The 18072-nt window shown below is 38.2% G+C and overlaps 3 protein-coding genes across 3 annotated transcripts in view; 1 reads left to right on the forward strand and 2 right to left on the reverse strand.

The window, feature by feature from the left end:
* Positions 1 to 1999: 1999 nt before the first annotated feature.
* Positions 2000 to 10794, reverse strand: LOC133524956 (DNA-directed RNA polymerase III subunit RPC3). The gene is made up of 11 exons (XM_061861123.1): positions 10499 to 10794; positions 10204 to 10328; positions 8429 to 8558; positions 7694 to 7898; positions 7012 to 7104; positions 6223 to 6384; positions 5327 to 5480; positions 4917 to 5037; positions 4548 to 4619; positions 3849 to 4016; positions 2000 to 2702 (listed from the first exon to the last, which is right to left on the reverse strand). The coding sequence occupies exons 1-11, from the start codon at positions 10643 to 10645 to the stop codon at positions 2565 to 2567; spliced, it is 1515 nt and encodes a 504-aa protein (XP_061717107.1). The 5' UTR covers positions 10646 to 10794; the 3' UTR covers positions 2000 to 2564.
* Positions 10795 to 11164: 370 nt separating this feature from the next.
* Positions 11165 to 14412, forward strand: LOC133524958 (MIT domain-containing protein 1-like). Its single transcript, XM_061861125.1, has 4 exons — positions 11165 to 11373; positions 11723 to 11961; positions 12704 to 12912; positions 14168 to 14412. The coding sequence occupies exons 1-4, from the start codon at positions 11238 to 11240 to the stop codon at positions 14328 to 14330; spliced, it is 747 nt and encodes a 248-aa protein (XP_061717109.1). The 5' UTR covers positions 11165 to 11237; the 3' UTR covers positions 14331 to 14412.
* Positions 14413 to 16338: 1926 nt separating this feature from the next.
* The window catches only part of LOC133524957 (uncharacterized), a 31203-nt gene continuing 29469 nt past the window's right edge, over positions 16339 to 18072 (reverse strand). Inside the window, exons 7-9 of the mRNA XM_061861124.1 lie at positions 17839 to 18044; positions 17241 to 17428; positions 16339 to 17012 (exon numbers count right to left, since the gene is read on the reverse strand). Of these exons, the coding sequence (XP_061717108.1) occupies positions 16742 to 17012; positions 17241 to 17428; positions 17839 to 18044 (665 nt within the window). The 3' untranslated portion in view covers positions 16339 to 16741. The remainder of the gene's footprint in view (positions 17013 to 17240; positions 17429 to 17838; positions 18045 to 18072) is intronic.

Consider the following 18072-nt stretch of genomic DNA (forward strand, 5'->3'; position numbering starts at 1 on the left):
ATGGGAATGTAAATATTCAGACATTTTTAATTTAGTCGATACTAGCATTAATCTAGCTTTGGAGTGGATATCTTAGACCGCCGCATGGGCAGCGAATGGGGAAATGAATGTGTTTTTGTAGTCTCAATAATTTTGTCTCAATTGTTCCCAAAATACCAAATTATCGCAATATTGTCAGTTGACAGCCAAATAAGTGTTAGAATGTGGCAAAGGAGTTGCTTGGTAATTTTAAAATAGGTATTTTAGGAACGACTAGCGACAGTTTTTTGTGGAGTTTTAGACCGCTAATAAAAGTGATAAATATCTGTATGAAATTACTTAAACTGAATATGAGTCAACAACGAATCTGTGTTAAGTGTGGTGAAAATAATACCTTTATTTCAGAACCTACCTTCACCATACTAGTATGTTATGTATGTTCGTACTTTATTTATCTACTTTAAAAATATTCTTACAAATAAATTCATAGAAGAAACTGGAAATTGTTCTCCTAAGGCTCATCCAAGAAAAACTGACAGTTGAACTTGAAATCAACATTGTAGGAATTGAATTGTAGGGTTGAATTTCTTTTGTATTGAAATAGTAGCATAGAAAAGAAATGTAACTCTTGTTTCAATTGAAGATGGTTTAAATTACATTGAAGTAAAATTTTATTAGTACTATGGGCCTTATGAGGTTATATTCAAAGTGAATAATTCAAGAGATATATATTTTCAGTGTGATGTATTTAAATTTATAGTATCTATTCATATATATTTGAATTAAAGGTATGGACGGTAAATTAAATGTAATATTCACCCATGCGGCGGTCACTCTGTAATAAATTAAATAAAATGTTAGGTGTCACTGTATAACAGGTGTTTAACTACGTACATACATAATCTATATACTTGTTAATATTAATTGATAGTTATAACAATGTTGATTACATCGTCTCCTTGGTTGGACGTAACCAAATTTATTTAATAGCCGTTATTTGAATTAATTAACCATGGTCGAATAAAACAAGGCTGATAGTGACAATGTCTTTACAAAATCGCGTTCCTTCAATATTCCGGTTATTGCCAGATGGCGCCACTAAAGAGATCTACCCAGGTCTCAGGGCTGTAAACGCGAAAATAGAAGTTCGTCAATTGCAGATATTTTTTTCTTTCACTCTGATTACGTCTTAGTGAGAGTAAAAGATAAAGATCCCCGCAATTTGCGAATTTCGGTTTTCGCGGTAGGCCCCCAGTTCCATCCATTTTCTTCGGCGTTTAAAATGGTATTCCACCTGTCCAATTTATTGGTGCAATGTGTATTTGCCTGTCACATTTTGCTTAATGAGAGAGTGAGATGCAATGACATTGGACCAAGAAATTGGACATGCAGTGGAATACCACCCTTAGAGCTATGCTTTCTGGTTGGGTTTCCGCAGCGCCATTTGTTGAACGTAAGTTATTTTGAAGCAGAGGGCCTATCGCGAAAAACTAAATTGCTTTATCTGCCTTTCTATCGCACGAATATACTGACTAGGATGAGCGATAGACGGGCAGATAACTAAATGTGGATTTTCATTTTCCTCAGATCTCAGTCCCATCCAGTTTGTTCGGCGCTTAGGATGGCATACCACCTGTCCAGTTTCTTGGTCCAATGTGTATTTGCATCTCACATTTTGCTTAATGAGAGAGTGAGACGCAATGCACATTGGACAAAGAAGTTAGACTGGTGAAATACCATCCTCAGGCCTCTTTTTAAAATAACTCAACTTCCGTTCAATAGATGGCGCTGAATAATAAAGCTATTTTGTGTAAACATTGTCCGTCTTGTTGTTTATTCGTACATTTAACTGAATTATCTCAGGGTAGAATTTGCTTCAAAATATAGTATTTAATTTCAATTTCGTTGAAAGCGACTGTTTCTGTAGATAGTCGAAAGTTTTGTAATTATAATCGATAACGGCACACTATTAGGTTGTATTCGTTTCGATGAGTTTCATTGGGGTGAATAAAGTTTTAAGAACATATCAACGTTTTTTATTTATCTTATATTAAACTTAAGTAAAAATTTAATACACAGTGTATTTTCAGTATATTAACGTAACTTTTAGCGCCTGCCAGACCTGTAAAACTTCTGGAACTTTTTACGAAACACTATTTTTGGTGACGCAAATAAAAACATAGATTGCACTGCGACCTCGGGGCAAGGTTTATCACCACGAAGTTCGATTATCAAAGTAAGAAATGATGGATCTGATTCGTATTCGTGTTTTGTAAATTATTATATTAATAGTTCATTTGCATTTGCAAAGAAAAAGTGTATAAATGTCATAATAAACGCCATATTTTCATAGTAACAAATTACTATGAAAATAAGACGTATATAATGAGATAATGACATCAGATCAAGACAACTAGAGTCAGATGAAGATAACTCTGCGGCGATTTTGATAGCACAGGCTGAACTAACTGATTTCATGACAGTTAAACTTTTAAAATAAATCGCTGCAGAGTTAACTTGGTCTGACTCAGCTACACTTTGTTCTGTCAAAGTCTGTACAGTTTAGTCGGACTTCAAGCGGCGCGTCAGTTAGAGTAGGAAAGAAACCACTTGAGTATGAACAGCGACTTGTCCAGCTCCAGTTCAGCCACGCTCAGCTGTTTCAGCTGTTTCTCCACCCCCTGCAGCACCAGGTGCTCCGGCGGCGTTATGGTTTCTTCCACCTGGAAAATTAAAAACAAATGTCAATATCACATCACGAAAAGGACATTGTGTCGTGGTAGAAAACTAGATGGCGCTTCAAGAGTGAGGCAAAATGAGACAAGTTAGTAGAGAATTCGTAAAGTATAAGATCGTGTCATTCACGACGGCGCGTGCCTTGACTCATATTGTCATGTTATTAAAGGTTAGATTTGACAAATCTGCGCGTCATCGTGGATGACGCGACCTATATTCTTTGATGTATTATATCGAATATAACTTTAATCCGATCCTTTTATTGAGGCCGGGTAAACCTGTGTAAGTGTTCTCCAATATTTATTTACTTATTTTTCATTCCATGAATTTGCGTATAATGAACTTTTCAATTTAGTTATGACAAAAAAAAATTAAAAAAAAAAAACCTAACCACACGGAAGCTTGAACACAACTGATTGCAGCGCCATCTGCGGTCATATTTGCGCGTTTACGCCGCATCGATGTGTAAGCGAAACAGCGCTTACATTTCGTTCGCACACTGAAGCGGCGTAAGAATCAACATGGTAAAATATAAAATGAAATACGCTACAACTGATTATATCACTATGCGTATAACGAAACATAACTGCTTATGTGGGCAACTTATTTTTTGTATAGCTCGGATCCTGTCTAAGGTTAGTGCCATACAATAACAGTTACAGTACATATGGTGCTACTTTACCGCATAGTGCGATAATTACATTACGTGACTATGTCGAAAATTTAAAGGGCCATAAGTACCAGGGATCGGAACCGGTTTTTTGCAAAAACATCGAAATAACCATATATTTCGGTTTATTTTATACTCAAAATGTAGGACTCAGTTGTGTTTTTAGATAACGACTTCGTATTATTAGATTGCCCGATTAGGAATGAAATAATTAACAAAGAACGAAAAAATACCGTTTTCGTTCCCATACAAAAAATACCGGTTTCCGATCCCTGATAAGTACTGTAAAACGTACGATACATGTGCGAATAGGTAATCCGCAACTTGTGTCGATTCAAGCACACCCTTCGGTCGTGTTTTAATTTATCGCCACTCATTGCGAATTTCGTATTTTCCGCACTCGTATTGTAATAGTACATTACATAGTTACGTAATGTGCTAACTATAGCAATGTTAAACGTACGTCGTCGATGTTCCCCTGCGGCTCGCCGCGCGCGCGCATGCCGTGCACGATGCTGCGCACGCGGCGCCGCTTGTCCAGCAGCCGCGCGTGCGCGCCGCGCGCCGCCGCCGCGCGCCGCGCCACGTTGTGCAGCGCGCGGTAGCACATCTCGCGGCACGTCAGCGCCACCTGCGAACGGAATTATTATACATTACTAATTGTTACGTCACCAATAGCATCATCATAGGCTTTATACATCGAGAGGATACTTATTTAACCCTTTGAACGCCACGCCTATCGTGTGTGGCGCATCATCATGAACCTTGTCAGAAGTTCATATTGAGCTGTTGCCGCGCGCGTCAGTAGACGTCTTTGGTGGTCAAAGTACCAAACAAAAACAGCGTCCGTAAAAGTGCCACAACCACACTGGTATGGTTAGTCAGTATCTTCTGGCTGGAAAACTGACAGTCACTGTGAATTTAGGTGGTAATGATGGAAATCACGCATTAATTTAACAACAAAATAACTGTTTTTGCGTGATTTCTCTATAAAACAAAGTTTTTCTATCGATTTAGCGCAAACGAATATCCGGAAGTAAATAGATGCGTACATATTTATGTAGTAATAGTGTAAATGCAATTGTTTTTTGTATGGAAATCGAACCAACTTAATATTGATTCAGTCTTTATTTCTCATTTTATTGTTTTTTTTTATACTCACGTCATGCAAGTCGATGTGATAAAGATAGATAGCCTTTGCCATTCCACCAGCGGATGCAGCTTTTCGCATCGGCTGCAATAGTAATAAATAAGCATTAATGAGGAAACACCAATAGTTACAAAAAAAAAATAGATTATTTAGATATGCCAAATCCAAATAAGCTTAAATCACAGATAAAAGACTTTGTAGCTTCCTGCCCTGACAATTGAAACGATTCACAATCGTTTATAGATGTGTCATTCATGAAGACGCGAGCCTTGACTCCTAATATCATGTTATTAAAGGTTAGATTTCACAAATCTGCGCGCCATTGTGGGTGACACGAACTATACACTGATTATTCAATTATTTTTTTCAAGTAAGGCGTACCTGTACGCTGATAAAATGTTCTTCTAATAATTTATAGGTGAGTTCTTTACACTCTTTGTTAGGAAGCATGGCGTATTTCTGTATGTCTTCTTCTTCTATGTATTTCTTGGAGCGAATTAATCTGAAAATATGAAATATCATATTGTATAACAGAGAAAAGTAAATAAATAAGTGATTACTGTTGTAAAACTGACGTCATACATCAATTTATAACTGCGAAATGTAAGATTTGACTCGTCTAGACGCGTTTAAACGTAAAAAAACTACTAGCTAAAACGTAATAAATGTAACTCAGTACAGCGCCATCTAGTGTTTAAAATCTACTCTTTGAAAACAAACTCAAATAATTTCCGCTAGATGGTGACACAGGATGCATTTACATTTCCACGTAAATGCAACTAGATGATCACCTAAATATCCTAGCGGCCTTATCCCCGAGCCGCTCGGCGACCACGCGGTCCAGCAGCGCGCGCGCCAGCTGCTCGGCCGCCGCGCCGGCGCGCACCGCCCACGCGCCGCCGCCCGCGTCGCCGGCGCGACGGACGAAGCCGCACCCGTTCTCTTCTGAATATAAAACAAGGATAAACTGTACATTTTTTTTTCAATTTCATATTTGAATAACAAAAACAAACAATCAAAGTAACATACAAATGTCAATTGGTTACTTCAAGGGTGCATCCAGTATATGGATGAATAAATAACAACAGTGACATACCGAAACGGTATTTTTGGCACGCCGCTGTAGGCTACCCGTCCCTATCTAATTAAGAGTGTGAAAAAGACGAGTAGTTTATCTCGCGGGCGAGATACTTGGCGCTGCTCCTGTGCTAGGTCTACGTCAGGTATACCGCTGTATTTCTTTAATATTTAGCGCCATCTATTGAACGGAAGTTGAGTTATTCTGGATCTAAGCACCAAATAAAATATATGGAATGGAACTAAAAGCTCTGGGCAAAATAAATGACTTCCAAAATTAGAGGTCTAAGCGCCGAAAAAAAGGAATGGAACCGAGATACGAGTATGCTGCTTTAGTGACGCCATAACTCGAATATCGTCTTCTTCTTTTAATCCTAATCAGCGCAGAGTTGAAATTAAGCCTTTCTAAGGCAGAGCAAATATATTTCCCACCTGATATTTAATTTTATTTCAAAGTGATAGGGTTCAATTTTGCATAATTCCTGATACCCTTATGCCTTATAAAGAGTTAAATTTACGCATACTTGTGCAGATTATAATATGCGCAAGTAGTACTTAAAATCTAGTCTAAGGACTTGGGGACAAGTAATCTTTCTATATTAATAAGTACCTAAAACTCTGGTATAATGTTCAAGATGTTGCTGCAGCAGTGGTCGGTCGACGCGGCGGCAGGAGGCGCGCAGGTCCGGGGCCGGCGCGGGGTTGGACTCCGCGGCCCAGGGAGCCGACGACAGGTACATCTGCTCCAGCATCAGGCGCATCAGCTCGCCCGCTGTCGTGACAAACACACTCATTATTAGAGGATAAATCCCAAAAAATAATACATGAAAAAAAAAAATTACTTAAAAAATCATAATTTAAAAACTGTCACATTAGGATGTTGATACTCATCATAATTTTTTTTTCACCACACCAACTGGTAAAGGCCCTCTTGATTATTCAAAAACGAATGAGAAAGTTGTATTTTAACCACATGTGGGGCAAAGTAATCAAATGCAAATTCTGAGTTGTTTCCTTATGTTAGCTAGTAGAATTGACTTTTAAATGATGTTTTTGAATGATTATTTTTTTATTACGTTCATTTAGATTATTTCATTTAAATGTTTTGGTATTTCATAGTTAGTAGTTTCCTCGTATTGGTGTGGTGAAAAATTTTGTGTTTCATTCGGAGGCAATATTGTATAACCCTCGTGCATTGAAACCCTCGCAACGCTACGCTCGTGGTTAAATTTTGGAATCTTTCACTTGCTCGGGTGTCAATATTAGCACGAGCGGTAAAACAACAACTTTGCCCCCTTGTAAAACAAATAACTATTAACTTGCTCGTGAGAAAAAAATGCCATTATAATGTAAGAGGCGATTTACAATGGAAATCAAACTATCGTTTTTAGTAACTAACCATTCTCGTCGATACGTCGTGTGATGGCTTTGATCATGATGTCGTCTCTGAAGTCCAGGTGGAATCTGTCGTAGTTCACCTTCCAGTACACATCTGCAATATCCAGTCTGTTTTATAAACAGGTCAAATATTTACACAGGTTTTATGAACAAAATATTTTTGATTGAATGAAAACTTGTATTGATATATGTAAACAAATATTATTATTCTGGGTTCCAGCTTTTGTATTTAGCCCATACATTTTATTCTGTGTGCATGGGCACCCAATAGTATATAGATAGCTGGCTTTGGCCAAGTAGACATATCTCATACTACTCACTATTATTGACATCGACCAGGCTGTCTGCTGCCATAGCTTGTAACAACACCCTGCCGTCATGTTTGGGTACAATAGTCGCCAATGGTGTGTTGGCAACCAAACTCTCCTTCATGTCTACCACTAGAGTTAGCTAGATTTGGCTGGGGTACAAAGGCGGCGCTAAGCGTGGGCGACCGCCTATGGCCTCGCGGTCCCAGGGCCACGCGCCTCATATTCGTACAACTCAGACGCAACGTAAAAAATATTCGTTATTTCTTGCGCCACCAGAGAGCCTCGCTAAATTTACCTTGCCCACACCAAATTTTTGTCTTGCCCCACCACTGCTGGGGTCAGATAGTAATGTCTATAATCTATAATACTCACTATCATTGACATCAGCCAGGCTGCCTGCTGCCATGGCTTGTAACAGCACCCTGCTGTCAAGCTCAGGCACTATAGTTGCTACGGGTGTGAGGGTTGGAACCTCGGAGCCCTCCTTTGTCTCAGCCACAGGAGCTTGCTGGATGTAACCAGCAGTGGCTAAGCTGACGAATGTGTCTTTCAGAGTTATTATTGAAATGTTTTTATCCTGAAACAATGTGTTTTTGTTTTGTAGTTGGTAATTAAATTATATTTATTTATTTTGTTGCACAAATACTAAATAGGCGGGTCCACACAGAGCGAGCATACGCTCGAGGAAATTTCCTCGCGTATAAAACAGCCAAATACAGACGTGCCTCGGCCTAGTCAGTTATCTGCAGGTCTCAAAAGTGAAATTATTTAACCCTAACATATTATCAATAATCATTCATTAACGGTAAATTGGGGTGATCTGTATAAATCAAATTCTAGATTTTAGATTTTTAATGAAGCAAGTTTTATGTACAGTATGCCAAAATAATGTTATTCCGTAGTCTACTAGGAACCCTAAAAAGATTGCCATAAAAACTTGAAGGTGATATATGTTTGACCGGTATTATAGTTGTGTAACTATACACCAAAGTTGCTAAGAATTTAAGCTAGTTTCATTGCTAAATGATTATTGATTAAACAATGGGCTTGATTACACATTGAATTGGGTTTAGATATTTTTGACAAGTATTCTATGGTATACCACACCTTATCATCCTTGTATTTGTTGGCAATAGTAAAGAGCAGCACATGGGCTGTGGCAGTGGCCATCTGAAGCAGCTCTTCCACGAGGAGCTCTGCTTCACTGCCATACTTGGTCTTCATCTGCAGGAGGTACCTACACAGAAAAATAAATATAAAATATAAATATTATACAACAATTTTACACAGATCAACCTATTCCCACAGTAAGCTCAATAAGGCTTGTGTTGTAGGTAGTAGATGACTATATGTATAATATATTGCTATTATATAAATATTTATATCCATGGAAAACATCCATAACTCTTTGTTCCCGAGTTGTGAAAAACACACAAATAAATGCCCTTACCAGGATTCAAACCAAGACCTCCAGTTGCGTAGGCAGGATCACTACTCACTAGGCTAGGAGGCCATCAAAATGATTCCAATGTTTAGATTTTTTCATCAAAAATATAATCAATCCTGAAGATATCTATACATTGTTCAATACCAATGCTAGTTACTCAGGTCATAATAGCCACATAGGGATTGCCTATGTGGCTATTATAGGCAAACTAAGGTAGAAAAATTTATAAGGTGTAGTATGATTAGACACACAAATTGCCTTGTTTATAGTAAAATACACTGATTTACTGAGCATTGTTAATTAATATAGCTATTCCACAACATCACAGGAGCTCTTCACACAAAATGCCTGGAAAAGGTGTATGACGAATTTCCAGTGCTTAGGTCAGGCACGGACCGGATTCACAAACAAGCTATCTTCGATAAAAGGTACAAAATACAGTTATATGAGGACGACAATCAGGAAGGACTCAATCCCCGGGAGCTGAGAATCTTCACTGATGGGTCCAAAACAGACAGCGGATCGGGCTCTGGAACCTTCTCAGAAGACCTGAACATGTCAATCACCACTCCGCTAGGAGCCCATAACTCGGTATTCCAAGCTGAGTGCATGGGCATCATAAACGCGGCGGCTGCCATCACTGCAAGGAAGGTAGTAGGATCCTCCATCCGCATACTCTCCGACAGTAGAGCAGTCTTAATGGCTCTAAATAGCCATATAGTTACATCCAAACTTATACACGAATGCCACGAACGACTAATGGAGGTATGTCATAATAACAAGATCACCCTACAATGGATCAAGGGACACAGTGGATCCCGAGGTAACGATGCTGCGGACGAGCTTGCCAGGCAAGGATCGAATGCGGGGGCGATTGGTCCGGAACCGATTCTTCCGATACCATTTAGCAAGGTACGCTCAATGCTGCTGGCACGTACAGGGAAACTACACACAGAACACTGGCTGAACCAGACTGGATGCAGACAGGCAAAAGAAGCCATGCCTGGCATCAACGGAAAACTCACAAGGGCGCTCCTGCAACTAGGGAAGGTCCGACTGAGTATGGTAACCAGTGTCATAACAGGTCATGGACTATTTAACAAACATCTTTTCACAACAGGTGTCACAGACAGTCCCCTATGCCGAGGTTGCATGGAGACAGAAGAAACAGCCTCTCACGTGGTGCTGGAATGCAGCGGAGTGACTCCATACAGGGCTAAACATCTCGGATCTCCGAGAGACCTCCCCGAGGTCCTACTCAACACCAAAGGTTTGATAGGATTCCTCGAGGAGCTGGGCTGGCAGGACTAGCCCACCCCCAACATATCACGCAAAATAGGCGCAAATCGTCGAGTTGCGGAAAAATCGCCCGAATACAATACAATAGCTATTCCACTAAGTTATTGTTTATTTTCTAAACCTATCTTTATATTACCTAGGATATCTAATGAGAAGAAGCACATTCTCAGGGATGAGCCGGTAGTCAGCAATAACTTCATTAGCTGACGGCTCAAAAGTGGCCAGGTCATACTTCACTAGTGTTCGGAGACTTTCAATAACCTGGAAAAGTATCATATTCATTAGTATTATACATAAAGACGTTACTTTAACCCAAGGACGCCAACTCTAGGTTTTATTTGGTAAGAATTAACTACAATTAAGAATAAGAATATACTAACTCACTAACTTGCTTCATAATAAACATAACCTCAAAGTGTTTAATAAAATACCTGCGATCTGGGCAATCCTGTGCTCCTGGTTATTACAGCCAGAGGCCGAGTCCCATAGGAAAATAGGTCATTTCCGACCTGCTGCACTATTTCACCGTAATAGCGAAGGAGAACCTCCGAAACTACTCGACCAAGTTGGTGAGACATTTTGCGTTTGTCCGGATTTTTCTAAACAGATATTTTTGTTTTTTTATAATGTAATAAGGGTGATCATCAAATATGTTGATTAAACATCACGAAGAAAACTACATAAAGTAACAAAATTATGTTTTCTTCCCATGCCAAACATGTTGTACCTATATAAATGGTCCTTTTCGGATTTCGCTGACAATGACAGTCAAAAGACTGGTCCAATCGCTCGTAATGTTTTATATCATTCGTATAATTTTAGTACGACAGTTTTTACTTAATCCTTGATACCTAGAATAATACGCCTTTTGTACTATAAGGCTTTCTTTTGTACAATAAAGATGAAATAATAATATAAAAAATGAATTGTTTTCAATTTTTGTAATTCAATTACAATCCAATGAGAAGATAACAGATAAGATTAATGAAGATTACGATTTTTAATTGTTATGAGTTAATGTTGGACAGCTGAGATTTAAACTTCAAATCAACAAGTTATCAATTGCCAATGTGACGTTTCTTTTTTCATTGTTTACTAATTTTGATGGTTTTTGTCTCTTAATAAACCATAATTTATGAATGTTTATATTTTTAAATTCTAAACGGAATCATGAGTACACCAAGTACTTTTAATGCTGCAAAAAAAATTTTGATTCGAGGAGTTGAATTGGATACCAAGAAACGATATACAGAGGCACTAATATGCTATCAAGAGGGCTTGCAAATTTTGGTGGACAAAATGAAAGGTTTGTTACTTTAATTTATCCTTAATTTCAAATTCAACACGCTGGATTTAAAACTAGTCTTGTTATGAGGTAGTTGTGTACTTAACGAAAAAGTAACTTATCAGTTGGTAACTAAGTCTGGTAGACTCTATTGAGTCTCAGTTAACAATAAAATTGGGCTCTACAATTAGGAAGGAGTCTATCTAAATATCCGCCATTTACAGATATCCCCTGGCTCCCTGCAGCCCTTATGTAGTTATTTGTTCATGTACTTGGAGACCTGCTTAGACCTATGCAGTGTTTTTTTGTACTAAAGTTTTAAAAACAAACTGGTTGAATCGACTCACACGTTCTCGTAATGCATTTACAGAAGAGGTAGATGATAAAGAGAGAGCATACCTGAGAGATAAGGTAGAGGAGTATATGAAGAGAGCAGAGACCATTAAAAAGCTGGTGTTACAGCAAAAAGAAGCTGGCAAGTTCCATGAGCAGCTGCGGATAGAGGACAATTCCACCGGACACAGCTATAAGTCCTTGTTCGGGAGGTTTCTGGATGAGGATGTGGAGTTTGTTGTGGTTGAAGACCCTTATATTAGAGCTTTCCATCAGGTACTGAGTATTCATTAATTTATCTTTAAAATATAAAACTACTTAAAATTACATTGCATAAGATTTTGTATGTAAGCTTGCAGCAAAACTATTAGAGCACACCTGCATACATATTTTTTATACTGAGGTGCTAAGCCTGTGACTTTGCTGACTGCAGTATTCCCAAATCTGAGCATAAATTGTTTATAGGGAGCATAATGTACACTATTTATTTATTTATATTTATATTAGGGGTATTGTGGGCAGTCATCAATTGTGAAGAACCTTTAAAGTTCATTATGGAATAATAGTCGCACAGAACCGTGACGAGTGGCATAAAATGAAGGAGGCCTACACCCAAAGGGTAGAGAAGGGCTAAAGAAGAAGAAGAAGAATTGACACTAAGCATATTTATGAATCATAATGCTTGACAAACATTTTGTCAATTGTTAACATGTATTCATAATATTCATATGTACATGACTAATACCTATTTTTTAGGGTTCCGTAGTTTAAAGCAACGAGTCTCCGACTCCTGCTAGCATTCATTAAAACAGGATATTGTATGATTTCCAATCATAATACTAATGCCTTATTTTTATTACCCAGTTACCAAAATAATGATTTGTCTCACAGATTGGTCATTTTATTATAAAAGCAGGATGATTAGGTTGGGCACTAAATTAGCCAACCATACCATCCACTGTTATTTTAGTATCTGGTATATAAAAACAATGTTCAATATTTATTTTTGTTATTTTAGTGTCAAAATTTCCTCCGCCTGTGTGAGCTGCTCGTGCGCTCATGTAGCAACCTCAGGCACATCCAGCTAGTGACTTCACAGGACCCTAAGTCCGAGCAGTCTAAGAGAGAGCAGGCGACTTGGCTGCAAAGCCTTACAGAAGATCTGCTCAAATACAAGATTAGATTCACAGTGCAGTATTCCGAGACACTGCATGATAGACAAATTACGTAAGTTATAGTCTAGCAAAACAATTTTGTCAGCAACAGTAGATAAAAAAACTGAACAAGTGCGAGTCGGACTCGCCCACCGAGGGTTCCGTACTTTTTAGTATTTGTTGTTATAGCGGCAACAGAAATACATAATCTGTGAAAATTTCAACTGTCTAGCTATCACGGTTCATGAGATACAGCCTGGTGACAGACGGACGGACAGATGGACAGCGGAGTCTTAGTAATAGGGTCCCGTTTTACCCTTTGGGTACGGAACCCTAAAAACTATAACTTTGAAAGCAGGATAACTTTGAAAATAATAACCATAACCGTAGAGAAATAAGTAACATAGAGTGCTCACTCCATACATCAGTTTTGGTACTGAAATGCTTATTATTTTCGTAGTTGACATCTAGCATCGAGTACCGGAATTATCAGTACCGCTACTTGACACTAGATGTCTCAAGTGTCGCGACTGGCAAAATTTGTATTGCTCAAAAATTTACAACTAATATTACAAGCAGAAGGAATTTGAAAATAGAGTTTCTTTTAATCCGGTTATAATATTAGCTGAAAATTGTTGAGCATTATACTTTTTGTTTGTCACAACATCTATTGCAAAGTAGCAGTACTGATAATTCTGCTACTCACACACAGCGTTTTGGTATCAAAACTGATGTATGGAGTGAGCACTCTATGGGAAGCATTGCAGTAGCGTAAGTGTTGCCAAAGTTTGAAATGCTTCTGGTTTATTAGATATAAAAGATTTAAAATTACCCTGCTTTTGATGTTAATGCACCTTACTCATCTCTTTTTTTGGGGACATAATACTAACATGAGGAAGTGACAGTATGATTCTTATTCTTTATTAAGACTTTATTCTGTTTCTTGCAAAATTATCTTTCAATATTGTTTTTATTAAATATGTAAATCGTTATTTTTGATAAAAGCGCCATCTATGAAATGTCCGTCGAATCTTTGTACATTTACTAGATGGCGCTAGTAGTAGTTGAGGGACCTGAAATTTTAATATGTTCATAGGCACCGTGCGCATTGGAGGATTTGCCATCTTGTGGCTTGAATCGGAACCATAAACATGTACATTTACACGTCACGTGTTTTCTTGTGCATAGTTGGCTCTGCCATCTTGTGGACTACATTGGAACAATAAACATCACATTTACGCCTCGCGCCAAAAATCTGACGGCTCCTGTGCTGCCTCCTACAGTTCATGCACGCTCCCTATACTTATTAACTTTTGATTAAATTTCAGATTAAGTTCAGGCTGGATAATCAAGATTGGGCGAGGGTTAGACTTCTTCAAACCACCGGAGAACAAGTTCTGTCTCGGTGTGTACGACATGGATCTGCGGAAATGTCACGAAACCACGGTCGATATAGTACATACGAAAAATGTTAAGCAGTCTTATGGATGAAATGGATCTGGATATAGGAATAGCTATTTTAAGGTAAGATAAAATGAAATGTTTGTATGAAATAATAAATTGATTATTTTTACTTCCTGATTTTTATTTAGATAAAAACCAGAACCTTATAAAGGCAAAACAAGTCCAAGAACATTTCCCTTTAGATGTGTAAATAGAAAAAGGTAGGTAAGGGGTGTTATATTAAATATATTTTTTAATACAATTGCTCAAAAAGTGCTACTTTGCGTAGCTGTTTAGAGGTCGCAAAGTTGGTTTTTGTAAAGTACTTCTTTTTACTTTTCCACTACCACACCAAAGAGTTTGGATGTCAAAAAACTTTATATAAATATTTTTATTTCGCCATTACACGTTTATTACGTCCAAAAACTATTATTACACGATAATTAAATATTTATGAGTTAATATATAAATTAAATGTTATATAATATGATATTTCAATAAAACATTTTTTAAATTATTGGCTGTATGAGACTATCATTGCCACGTTGGCTGTCGTTAACAGAAAAAAATGAAAAATTAAAAAGTAAGACCGGCGCCTGCTATTTTCAGGATTTTCACTTAAAATTTAGTTGTATCAAAATAATTAAACTTAAATTGCAACTGCTGAATTAACAATAGCATTCAAGTTCAAGTGAAAATTTGTAACTTTAAAGTCTGTAAGTGTCATACTCGCGTAACAAATGTTTTATTGTGACTTCAATGTACGTGTGCAAGTGTCATTATTAACTTGTCCCGTGTCTTTTATTCTCCTACGGGTCATAAAAGACATCTCGGGACTCGTAAATAATGACAACCTTTGCACACATGCATTGAAATGTACTATTAACGGGTCACTCAGTGTCTGCGTTGGTCAGTCACCGCGTGTGGCTCTAGGTTGAGCAGAAGCTTTCGCTCCATAAGTTCGATAACGAGGACGAGACCGAAACATATCGAGCAATTATGTGTATTTAATATGTCTTGAATTTGATTTAGGGTAAAAAAACGAAAAAATGCATAATATATTTTATTTGAATAAAAATAACATTGTGGTGGGAACACCACAGCTTAAACTTGCTCTCGCGACCGTGTTGACAATATCAAAGACTATACACACAATATAGTCTAAACAATATCTTACTGACTACGATATAATGTCTACGTCATATAGGCATAGGTGGTTTCAAAGTAATATAAATTATTTGTATAGAAGCACTTATATTTCTTTACAAAAAACCTTACATAGATGATAAAAACTACAGGAGATATAGTCGAACCAAGCTAACTCTGTAACTTCAATTTCTATCAAAGTATGATGTTTATAATGACACACACTCACTTTGTTCAGTTTATAATGACATACTCTCACTTTGTTCTGTTTATAATGACATACTCTCACTTTGTTCTGTTTAAATCGGTGCAAAGTTAACTTAGGCGCATGGCACACTGGATCTGACGTCGCTCCGGCGTGCGAGCGGGATGTCGCTATAAAATGCGAATAGCTTTGCCTCGCTCAAACAAAATCGAATGCAGTGTGCCATACGCCTTATAGACGGAATTCTATACGACTTATCTACTATAAAAGTTAAGCCACACAGGCTGCGCGATGATGTACAAATTTTATAAGAAACATTAAAACATACTAGTAATTATAATCCCTGTGAAATGAATGAATGAGGAAAACAATTCTGAATTCCAAAGAAAAATTGTACGTTGTAATTAACGGCCTTCCCCATTCTCGCCAAAACCTCTTCTCTCCAAACTCTCTTTTTTCTTCTTCTTTTTCTTCTTCTTTCGCCTTTTTAGTTTATGCATGCTTCTACTTAAATACTACAATATACCGAGGACTAGTATAGTAATTTCATAAAGTATGGCCTCTGATTGTGAGTGGATATAATATGTACAGTCAACAGTAAAATTATTAAAAGTTGAAATAAACGAGTCTTAGTGTTGAATTATGTACAATTAGAAATAATACTGGTAAAATACGTGTATGATTTTAACAAAGCGGTACAAAGAAATCTATGATACCTATTTAAGTAGTTGATATTTACGTATATGTATTACATTTAGTCTTGAGTTTAAATTAATGTCTTCAAGTTCATGTATTTTACCAATTAAAAGTACAATTCATTATTGTAAAAATAATATTGGATTTATTCGCATACTTAAGTAAGCTTTCATGCAAAATATTGTAGCATAACATACATAGGTACAGTTCCATCTTAAATAGATAAAGTAGAAAATTTCTACTCTAAAGTCTATTTTAAAATAAAAATTAAGTAGGTACAAAAAATTAAGGTATATACATTTTGCGTAGAGTCGTACCAAAAGCCCATCAGTATAGGTAGTTTCTGAATATTTTTAGATGGTTCTTTAGGTCCTTATGTACATGTAGTGAGAGAAAATTGACTCGTAGACGCTCACACGTAGCTCTCCTGCTTAGCCGAGAAGAGCATAAGCGACTCCATCAAATGCGGCCTGATCATCTCATCCACCTCCGTCTGCATATCCGCGAAGGCGTGTGGCTGGTGTTTGTAGATGGTGCGCAGCGCCTTGAGGCAGTAGATGAGGGTCTGGTCGGGGTCCACGTCGAGCGGCGCGCGCGTGCGCTGCAGCCTGACCAGCCGGGTCAGCTGCGGGACGCCTTCCAGTTGCACTAGCTGGTGGGCCACGTCGGGGACTACTGATAGTCTGTGAACAACGAAACAGATTAGTATATAATGTTTTTTGGGTTGTGCAATCTGGACATGTGTTATTTGATTGTGCACTTCAGATTTCAGTCTGCATTACAGCAGGTGTTTTATATGGTGTGGGTAGTACTTCGGTAAAGCGGGCTTTTCACTACGCGTTCTACGTGAGCTGATCATGGATCTAAGTATGATGCCGTTTTATGGTAAAACGTAGTCAACCGTGACGTACCTAGAGATAGCCTCGGCGGCATGCGCATGCAGACGGGCCTGCGCGCGCAGCTCGGCGGCGCGCGGCGCGTGCGCGGGCGCGGCGCGCGCGAAGCACACGAGCGCTGCGCACGTCGCCCACGAGCAGGACAGCGCTAGCACGCAACGCGGCACGCGGGACAGAGACGCTAGATAGGATGCTGTTTGCTCCTGGAACAATCAAAATTGCATTGTTAGGTACCTACTACAGAAATATTAGGGCAGTAGAACCGTTGGAATAGACGAGTCCTCGAGGCTATATTTTCTTCAAATGTGTCGAATCGGATTTATCGTTGAAGTTTAGCTGCTATATTAACTGTTTGGCCGCGCGGAACGTGGAACAAAATAAGTAAAATTTCTTGATTTATAACTTCCATTCGGTTCGAAGGACCACTCTGATGAAATTATGTTGCTACGTTACCATTTTCCATAATTTTATTTCAGATATACTTTACATAATATAATTATGTAGTCTGTGTTAAACAAATCTAAGTTCATTTTTATTCGGTACAACGGCATATATGGTTTTAAAACGTCTATATAGCACATTACAATTATCTTCTTCAACATAACTATGTTACCTGTAAGAACACGGAGATGTTAGGCCCGCGCCGCTTGACGGCGTCCAGCAGGCGCTCTGTAGTGCGGTGCTTGTCGATGACCGCGACGATATCGGAGCGCTGTTTATGCTGGTCCTGCTGCTCCAACTCCAGCTCTCGCACCAGGTTAACGAGGCACGCTGTGCAGAGCAGGAGGAGCTGGCAGCATTCCGTGCGGGACAGGATGCCTAAAAAGAAAAAAAAAATAACTTAGAT

This window comes from Cydia pomonella, chromosome 14 (assembly GCF_033807575.1).
Source record: "Cydia pomonella isolate Wapato2018A chromosome 14, ilCydPomo1, whole genome shotgun sequence".
Lineage (NCBI taxonomy): Eukaryota > Metazoa > Arthropoda > Insecta > Lepidoptera > Tortricidae > Cydia > Cydia pomonella.

What these genes read in the sequence shown, in the direction of transcription:
- LOC133524956 (XM_061861123.1), bottom strand. Translation starts at nt 10,645, where the DNA reads ATGTCTCACCAACTTGGTCGAGTAGTTTCGGAGGTTCTCCTTCGCTAT. An exon ending in CCTGGCTGATGTCAATGATA is followed by an intron (nt 7,105 to 7,693) that starts GTGAGTATTATA and finishes TGGATATTGCAG; the next exon opens with ATGTGTACTGGAAGGTGAAC. An exon ending in AACATTTTATCAGCGTACAG is followed by an intron (nt 4,620 to 4,916) that starts GTACGCCTTACT and finishes TTACTATTGCAG; the next exon opens with CCGATGCGAAAAGCTGCATC.
- LOC133524958 (XM_061861125.1), top strand. Translation starts at nt 11,238, where the DNA reads ATGAGTACACCAAGTACTTTTAATGCTGCAAAAAAAATTTTGATTCGA. An exon ending in TTTGGTGGACAAAATGAAAG is followed by an intron (nt 11,374 to 11,722) that starts GTTTGTTACTTT and finishes ATGCATTTACAG; the next exon opens with AAGAGGTAGATGATAAAGAG. An exon ending in CTGCATGATAGACAAATTAC is followed by an intron (nt 12,913 to 14,167) that starts GTAAGTTATAGT and finishes ATTAAATTTCAG; the next exon opens with ATTAAGTTCAGGCTGGATAA.